The 10,027-nt window shown below is 38.5% G+C and overlaps 1 protein-coding gene across 8 annotated transcripts in view; it reads right to left on the bottom strand.

Moving 5' to 3' along the window:
• The window catches only part of LOC137985946 (MAP/microtubule affinity-regulating kinase 3-like), a 35,586-nt gene that overhangs the window by 21,282 nt on the left and 4,277 nt on the right, over positions 1-10,027 (bottom strand). For 5 of the 8 annotated variants that reach the window (XM_068833395.1, XM_068833394.1, XM_068833399.1 and 2 more), the window contains exons 3-5: positions 4,485-4,655; positions 4,252-4,305; positions 1,001-1,049 (exon numbers count right to left, since the gene is read on the bottom strand). In XM_068833395.1, the coding sequence (XP_068689496.1) occupies positions 1,001-1,049; positions 4,252-4,305; positions 4,485-4,655 (274 nt within the window). Of the gene's footprint in view, positions 1-1,000; positions 1,050-4,251; positions 4,306-4,484; positions 4,656-5,042; positions 5,264-10,027 lie in introns of those variants that run through there. The other 3 variants (XM_068833396.1, XM_068833398.1, XM_068833401.1) reach the window with 2 other exon arrangements.

Genomic DNA, 10,027 nt, shown 5'->3' with positions numbered 1-10,027 from the left:
TATCTTGCTGTGAATCTTGTTTCAATCTGAAGATATGGGGCACAACTGTAGCATGTTTAGCTGTGCTGCCACCATTCCCTCAATTGTTCACCAATTTCAGCGGTTTCTTTACATACAAGTATAGTGAGTGCTCTCAATTTTTTTTGGTTAAACCACAAGCAAAACAACACAGCACGACGACCTTGGGACTAAAATTTACAAAATTGCAACTAAATTTTCATATCTTAAATTGTCACAAAATTGCGATTGGATTTGCTTTTTAATTTCAAGCCCTGTACAGTGAACCATCACCAAACAACTTAATTTGTCCTGGGTTTGTATCATATACATGTACAACATAAATTTGTTGGTTCTCTACTCTACTCTGTGACATTAATCTTTAGAAACTCCCACTTCCATTTCCCATTAACAATTGATAATTGATTTGATTTACTCCCCCTTAATTAGAAATGCAATTTACAGTATACAAGATAAGTGGGTCACCTTGTGCTCGGCTTCAAATAAACTTGAAACTTAATCAAAGCTATTATTATTATTATTATTATTATTATTATTATCATTATTATTATTATTATTATTATTATTATCATCATCATCATCATCATTATCATCATTACCATTATCATTATTTGGTGGTGATTTGGCAAATTATCTCAAACATTCAAACAATTTAATCACAAAATTATGGTTATGAAAACAGCTCTTGAAATCAAGAGAAATGTGCCATTTCTTCCTTCATCTTTACCAACGCTTCTATGTTCTTTGAAGAGGACAGAGCATAAGCTTAAGACATGAAAGGCCACAAGGTCACCATGAAAACCTACATGTAGGAATAGAGTTCTAACTTGTTGCCTCTGGCAAAAGCAGTGACTCAATTTATATTCCCAACTCAACACCATTTACAACAAAATTTACTGACAAGGTTGGCCTTATAACTGAACTGGGTACCAGCTTTTGAAAACCACTCTAGCAGTGAGCAAATGCAATTATGTTTATTTACCAATGTTGGGATGATCAAGAAACTTCATGATCCTGACTTCACGGAACAGCTGAAATGACAAAAAGAATGACACATTGTACCTAAATTCCACTGGAAGCAAATATGAAGCTTCCAGCCACACCCAAAATTTAAAAATATTACCTGTCTTCTAACCCAATAATTATTTAATTAAGAAGCGCGTTGACCTATTCCCGACCAATAATAATTTCTGAGGAACAAGATACTGTACCATTCAAACTTAAATAATCATGAAACCTCCAGGTAGGTAACTAAATTTCTGACAACTTGATCATTAATATCTGAGAAACCCAGTTGAGCTGAACGTCACTCAACCAGCGGCTTTCATGGGACATATATGCACTACTCCCTCTGGTTCTGTAAAAAAATGCAATGATTGACCAAAAAACCTAACTTTGTTTGAAAAAAAAAACTAATAGATCAAGATATAACACTTAAAAATGACCCAACTTGACATTCTACAAGGCCATAACCTAATTCACTGCACAAGTGCTTTGATTTCTGTTTAGCTCATACATGTGGTTACTCTGTGAGCAAACCATGGTGAGGAAAACACAGTTCTTGTTTTATGCACAAGGAATATCCAAAGATAAGAAACTGGCCAAGATTTTTACGTCAAGGACTCAAAGCACTTGGAAATAATATACTGAATATTGAACTCAATGCTTGACTGAGGCTGCATAGAAGAAGATTCTTTACCACCGCTGCTTTATAAACCAACTGATCAGGTCAAATATATGCCAGAATGGCTTATTAACAAAAACATCTTTTTCTACCAAATGAATGAACTAAATAATGGTTTCCTTACATCTCTAAGATTGTTTTAGACGTCTACAATTCAACATTAACAACAGTTGGTGATACATTTAATGGCCAAAAATTTTTCTGCGACAGAATATGGATTTTAGTAATTTCACAAGATCAAGTGATGTCTTTTTGTTTGTGAAAATTCAAGTGTGTAATTTGAATTTGAAATGTAATGTATGCATACCGAAACAATAGTTGCTTTAAGTTGAATAAAACAGCAGTGCCCTTGGAAGCTTGCAAGAAACCATCAAAGCATGCTATCTGTGTCACATTGGCTAATGGACACTTCAAAGTCCAATTTGACTTCAAAAAGCAACATACAGTTATGTATGATAATCAGTCCCCTATGCTAAACAGGAAGTTAAACAAAATCTGCAAGACAAAATTTACTCAGCATAATTCATGAAAAACAAATAAAAAAGGCTTGAATATCTTGAAAACTAATCATATTTTAAAATATTTCAAAATCTAAAATTTGTCTTCTTGTATTTACTGACACACAGCTGGCACAAAGCTACATTAGCAGACTATTCCAGTGAGGATAGCCAGCTACGTGAAGATATAACACAACCACTGTGAAAATAATACTTTTTTGAATGACTATGTTCCTCAAATTAATCATAATGACAGCCTGTATAACAATATGACCCTGTGTACGTCACAAATTGGATTGAGTTTTAATATCATTAACCCCAAGTTCATGATCAGACAAACTTGCATTACTTACACCAAGGACTTACAAGATTCCAGCACTCCAGAAAAACATTATTCTGCTATTCATAAATTCATTGAATTTGAATCATGTACCAATCTGTCATTATTTTCAGATTTTGAAAAATCTTCCTCTGAACAATTAAATAGGTTTGAAGGCAATGATATGTGAACTACAAAGTGAGCTGGTATTCACAGACAGTGCAAAATTTGGTATTTTTTACAACTACAACCTACAATGAATAACCAGAGCCAGACAGAAACTTGCATGCAATAAGCTTGCACGAAATCAAAGATTAAATGAAATCTCAGTTGATGGGGATATTTACTGATGCCCAAATAGACAAAAACATTCACTTTCCAGTTCTTTCTGAACACAAAAGGAACCAAACAAGATTGGGTTAAGCCCTTGGTGTTTCATGGAATATAACCCAAATCTGGGATTTATTTGTTAGTTTCTGCAAAGAATGTACTTCCATCACATTAAATTAGGACTTGGCAAGGATTAGAAAGTTCAATGGAAATCTTGAAAACTTTCGCAAAGACTCTTCCTACAGCGTATCCAATTCGATGTACACACAATAGGGAAAAAAGGAACGCTTTCCTTCATTCTTGCCTCAGGAGAATACCGATAGTTATAGCATCTTGACACCTCACAACATTACATTGATCAGCTCTCGAACGTCACGCATATGATGGATTAAGGCCAATGGTGAACTTATATAATAGAAATATTGTTTTATCGCTGAGTAATAAACCATAAAATTCCTGATAAATCGCTGGTCAACCACGTAGTTTGTACAAGAATTGCCACACATTCAAAATTACCCAGCGGAATGGATTTTTAGGGAAGCAAATCGCTGCGCGCACGGCAACTTCATTTGAAAACAGGGCAATAGCTCTCAATAGTTTTCCATTAAATCTGTACGGTGTCTGCGACAACCCGAAGAAATATCTTAACAAAGCACGTGCAAGAACGACTATCAAACACTTTATAAATAAAACAACGTAAGCCATGCTAATCGAAAACTCTCCTGTGCATCACAACGAATATTGAAGGGTTGACCGCGCAAAAATACAATATCTTGCGACTGTAATTAGCGATCTCCCATAGACCAATATTTCCACAGAGGAAAATTTTCATGAAGAAGTCTTGTCCACGAATTTTGAGTAAACTGAGAGCCACCTTGAGTTGACTTGAGAAAAATATCGATACATTTTTTCATGACTACAGGCAATGTCGTTCGAATTTACCGCTAACTAGTTCGATAGGACAGACATTAATAACGAAAAATCTCTAATCGTCAAGTTGAAAGACAGAGTTATGTTACCGTAGTTGATAGCAATATGGAAATAGAATAATTCCAGCTTAACCTGGAAGAGAGAATTTTCCTTTTGTCACCAACGATCGCCGGTTGAAGGCATCAAGAAAGCACGCCAAGCCAGCGATGTTGTGAAACATTTTCTTGCCCCACCAAGACCATGGAAAGGGAAACTTTAAAAATCCAAGGTTGTGAAGTCACAACGTGTCGCGACGAATTTGAAAATAAAGGGGTTTGGTGTGGTCTAAAAAATTTCGAAAGCATCAACGTTGCTTTCGAATATGTAATTACATGGAACAAGCTAACAAGCAGAGCACGAAGGCATAGAACAGTTGAAAACAAGGTTTACACCTGAGGTATGTACTCAAAAGATAAAGCGCAAATTTAACTAACCTTTTGCAAGCTGCTTGGATTTAACTGAGTCTTGTCGATGATCTTGATCGCTACCTTTGTGAACGAAACAAAAAAAACACAAGCGACGTTAACACGTTTAGTTGGCCTCAGTTAAATTATTACAATTCATCCCTCAGCCCGAGCAAATAAGCAAGCCGCGACCGACCAACGGATTAGCGAAAATCTACGGACAAATTCATCACTGTAAATAGAGAATGACAAAGTTTGTTTACCTCTTTTCCCGTTGGCACATGTTTCGCTAGTTTTACTTTGGCGAAATTTCCCTTTCCAATAGTTTTTATCAAGCGATATTTGCCTATATGGACTTCCTCTTGGTTCGAGGTAGATGCGCGATTTCTGGGAGTTCTAGAACTCGCCGATGAAGAACTGTGGCCATCGGGGACCTGCCGAAAAACCAAAATTACGATAAGTAAAATACTTTCAGACATAAAAGTATCCACCGATCAAGGATAATGCCAAGGGTTTACGGTAAATTGGTGTCTTGAGGAGAAAATGAAGCGCAGTCGCGGACCATTTCGGGAGTTGGCCTCACAACACGGTTGATATGACATGATGTGAGTTAATTTTCTTTTCCGTGAAACCGCCGGTTATGGCTATCCAAAAACCTTCGCCAGATCAACAGACGCCTTTTCTTTGACTGTTTTAAGCAAAACTAAAACCTTGAACAATGCAAAAAGTCCATAAACCATGGCATAATGTAAGGTGGAAAATCGGTCGTCTTGTTTAAATACGGCGTCTTCTCGAACAAAGCCAAAACCTTCCATATTCACCTTCGATGAGCGGACCCTCGGTCGATCTTGGCCACTATGTTCCATGGGCAAAAGGTGCTATTAACCCGCCCGAAGCCGTTTTGCTGACAGGCTGATTTTGAAATCCGTTTTTCCAGTCGAAATTTTCTTCCAAACAGCACAAAATCAAATGTTACTGTCAGGTTCGAACATGGAGGCCGGGAAATCTAAAGCACCACGGCCTCTGCGCACTGCACGAAGCCGGTCCAGACTCCCCAACACGCCCCTCGGTCAAACATCACTGCGCAAAAGCTGAGTGCACTAGGGTCAAATGATCCTTACGCCTGGCGGAAAACGGCGTTATGCGAACGGATACAGGTGGAAAGTGTAAAGAACAATCTGGAGCTCATTTAGAGCTCCGCTTCCGAATGTTCACACACCTTTTCCTTTAAAAAACAAGTAATTTATTATAGAGGAGATGGTGGATTTCTTGAAAATATTCATCGTTGGTGACGGGCAAGCTCGGAAAAGAACCCAACACCCTAACCTTATAGGAACACTTACAATGCCCGAATTATTCAACTCAAACTGAAAAAGCAGCCAAGGCGGCTTGAAAATGACTTTAAATTCCTTACGCAAACTTTCAAAGTAGCCAGAATTTGAAAGTGCTACGGAACTCTCGACTGGGGCGGCATCCCCACGGGGTGTAGGATTCCTTATGGTCTCAAACCCACAGACTTTCTTCGCTTCACGGAAGTGTCGGGACCACACTTGAGTTGAGAGACACCCCAATTTTTTTTCGTTCGGGGTTTTCAATGTGTCAGGAATTTCAGTCCTCGTTTTTTAAAATTCCACTGAGAGTTTTTGAGAGAGTTTACAGAGAACCTGACAAATAGCATGAATTCTTACAGCAGCCCATCACCCGGAGCCTCAATCTCCCATAGAAACCCTTAGAGACAACCTTTGCCCGTATCTTTTTATTTTTAGAAGCTCGAATTCCCGCGAATGCATTATGCCGTCCAATCAGAACAAAGTTGCATTACGTCACAAGCAATCGCGTTCGTCTCACAAAATATTCTAAAAACAAAAAGAAACGGGCAAAGGTTGACTCAAGGATATAGTCTGGATGGAGGCTCCGGGTGATGGGCTCCTGATTCTTACTGTTTGCTTTCTCAAAATCTTTATTTCTTAAAAAGCCCAGGGCCCGGTTGTTCGAAAGCCGATTAACTTAATCCAGGATTACCGTAAACTTTGGTTTGCTTTTTTAACTTTTGGGTGAAAGCTTCTTTTGGTTATTTTTGGTTTTCAAGCTTGACCTCGTCTAATGTAAAATTTTGCCAAATATCAGCGTTGTACAACATTTGGGAGTAGAGAAATAAACTCCTTGGTTAATTTTTAATCTGTGATTAGCGTTAATCGGCTTTCGAACAACCGTGACCTGAAGTTAATTTAACCAGGCCGACCTGGACCCGGTGCTTGACTTCCACCCTACCGGCCGTTTGTGCAAGCAGTGTGTAGGTTCTCCAACAGGGAACACATTTTAAGCGCAAGGATTGATGAAACCGACGGCGCGTGAGGTTGATAAACTGTGCTTACTGCACTTTCTTGTTCGTGTTTCTAGAGCTTGGGAATCGTGTGTTAAAAACTACAACAAACTGTGGAGAATCGGGAAACTTACAAAGATGTTGGGTCTGTATTTCGCTTCAATGACCCGATTAAAGAAACTTTTGTCTCAGTTCCCGCTGGATATTCTTGACGCTTATAAATTCATATTTTGTGCGCTCGACTCTGGACAGTTAATGTCAGCCTTGTGCGGAGGTAATCGACTAATTTCAATCCCTGTTATTCCTCAATCCAATTTCTAGGCTGTGTACAGCCGCCCCCTTCACTCCGAAAAATTTTGAGGGGAGGGGGCGGAGGCCATCCAACTTCACGGCAAGTACGGTCGAGTAGAATTTGCGGCCCAATCTCCTCCCCTCATTCATCGTGAAGCGTGCCTGCAGCGAGCAGTCTCCACAGTATCGCGAGCAGTCACCGGAGTATCGCAGTCACCACAGTATCGCAATTATTTTTAGTCAGTGATAAACTCATTGTACAAAATAACTTGAAACTGTTTATAATGCGAAAGGTTTAATATTTGGATGGGCGAAGCGATCATTTAATGTGCCTATGTTTCTTTTCAAAATAAAAGTTAGACTGGGAGTAGTACCTAGAGGCAATTTAACTTGCAGGTTTAAGAATAAGGCCCAGTTTTCTTCAAGTTGAACTTGAATATATTTAAGACTAAACCAAGTGAAACAGGTAAAGTAATTATACTGCTTGATATTGAACGTATAAACAAGCGAGGCGCCAAGAAGGTTATTTCCAAGGCCTTATCATGGGCAAGAATTTATTTTGCACTGGCAATTAATTGCCTTCTGTTTTGTTTTGCTACCGGAAACAACCACTTGAAAGACCAATTGGCTTGTTATAGTTTAGTTCTTTGCACGCTTCAAGAAAAAAAGGACGATTATATATACCAAGGAAGAAAATTTAACGCTGCAAACATCTCATTTTTTATATTGGTGAATATCATCATCATATCTCTTGCCAGGATGGCGTAGAGCCCAAGTGAGTATGATGTAATGAATTATATCTTTTTCACTGATAGACAGCATTTTCTGAATTCGCCAATTTCGACTCATATCAATTTCAGAAGGAACTCGTGAAAGTCTCACGATGAAAGTTCAGTGGAATTTGACACGTAACCAGCTCTTGGAGGCCAAAATTAGGTATTATTTTTTTTAAAGTTTAATACTAAGATTGAGATTACCTCGCTTAAACGAGAAGAAGAGAAAACTATCGATACATCGAACACGGACTAGAAGCGCACTGTCTGTCTAGCTAAATCATGAAATTGACTAAACCGAGAAGTTTTCAAGGACCTGTTTAGGCTGAAATAACCTTGACACGCACAGCAACGCTGCTATTAGATCCAATCAGATCATCCTTTTACAACTGGTTGTGCATTCGTCACAAAGTGTCTAATCTGATATTGGCGGATCTGATTTTTCCCCGTCATAAAACTTGAGACGGGTACTCAGAGGTGTGCCTGTATATACATTCATTATTTCGCTTGTAAATAAATGCAATTGTCCTTCTACTTAAAGCGGCACTTTCTCAAAACATTCCCAACGAAAGATTTTAAGAGGTACACTTAAGGGTAGGGAAAGAAACAATCCTATAGGACCGAAGATCGAGGACACGAGCATGTACTTCTTGAGATGATTTCAATAAGAGCTGAGTACTATGGCTATTGCGACAGAAATAAAATACTTTGCCCTTGGCTAGACTCTGAATCATAACTAAGTGCGATCAGTTCGGTTTAAGGAGTTAAGTTGTGGTCAAAATAGCTACGCATCGCCTCTGAGGAAACGATACAACATAAATAGCTCCCTGAGAGGACACGTAGATGTTAGTAAAACACTAAACCTAAAAAGATTGAAGGAAATAACAGGGAATCAAGTAACATTGGCATTGAGGATGACAGGTATCAAAACCGAGATCCGCATGCAGGTATGGCGTAATTCAAGATGGCGCTGAAAAAGCAGACGAACGACAAACGAAAACTTGCTAAAGCCCCACCTATCCACAGGATACCCAAGATTAGAAAGTGAGTACTTCCAATGTCGAACTAATCTCGTACAGAGATCTCACTCTGTCACAGGGTACGAGATTAATGTCGAACGCAATAGTGAAACTCGTGAAAAGACCCTTTTTGTTCTTCGTGAAATTTACGTCTTTAAATAAATGGCGTGGCAATTACCCTACGAAAGAATGCAACCACGAAAAGGAAAATCTTACAATCTTACGATAAAACTGATTTTGTAACAAATAATAGTACATCACGTGTCAACACTTTGTCAATTGTCATCTGCTCGTCACGTTTTCGCTGACTGAAAACAGGACAATTTGTCTCAGGCGATATCAAAATGTTGGTTGATGTAATTAGAAAAGGCTTGGAACATCAGTTCCGTTTGGTCAGACATTCTTTCAAAAATGAGGTGAATATTCGCTACCTTGGTAAACTTCTGATCAAAAGTTGACCTTGACATTTCAACTGATTGTTGGTTGCCTGTGAGCTTATTTTTGATAAGGCGTGCTTCGACATATTTTGGCTAGAAACCCAAATTGATCGTTAATAATAAAAAGGTACGTACTCTCGACTGCTGGAATATCAAAACTTCCTCAATGGATGGGTATGGGATATGTGTTTCCTAAAAGACTTAAAAGGATATCACATGTTGGAAGTGGTCTTGAGGTTTCAAGATAATTGATCAATGATAAGCGAAATAGGTACATAAAACGAATACAGGTTTGCACGTTTGTTTGAATTCTCGTGGTTTGACGACGTTCGTGGAAATATCTACCTGCGGAACACAGTCATATGAGAAGAAAACCGCCGTAAAAAGGGATTCAAATACCTCATATTTGGCGCATAAGTACGGGTTTTCGAAGTTTTATAGGTTCAGTGTGATCTTTTCTTAAAGTCTTCAAATATTGCCCTAAATAAACCCATTAGTATTGTCCATTAAGGCATAGTTACTAACTATGATTAAGGCTTTTATGGAAATTCTTTGTTTAATTATTGGTTCTTTAAAGCACTCAGGCTTCCACGGTCTCCCAAATTTACGTAAATTTCTTAAATTACCCATCGACTCTGAGTTAACGCCTTCTGGTCAACATCGAGGCAATATTCTTCACAAGCTTTCTTGCTGCGCCGAAGATCACAAAAGACCTTTGAAATCGAGTAAAACTTCGGACATGAAAAAGGTGGTGTTACATTCCCAAACGTCGTTTTTCCAGTATAATCTCGTATTTTTCTTGTCCAAAAAACGGACCTGAGAACATTACATCTTCCATAAACAAGTCAACAGACTGCGTCAATCATGCAGCTAGAAGTGAGCGTGGGAAACTGGCACCCAGCCTTGCTGTGAGGATAGGAAAGTTTGTTATCGGCTCAAATCGTAATAAAACTCTCACTTTAA

The sequence above is a fragment of the Montipora foliosa genome, unplaced genomic scaffold, assembly GCF_036669935.1.
Source record: "Montipora foliosa isolate CH-2021 unplaced genomic scaffold, ASM3666993v2 scaffold_117, whole genome shotgun sequence".
Classification (NCBI taxonomy): domain Eukaryota; kingdom Metazoa; phylum Cnidaria; class Anthozoa; order Scleractinia; family Acroporidae; genus Montipora; species Montipora foliosa.
The sequence above is the reverse complement of the archived record's forward strand: the minus strand, read 5'-3'. Positions and strand labels throughout refer to the sequence as shown.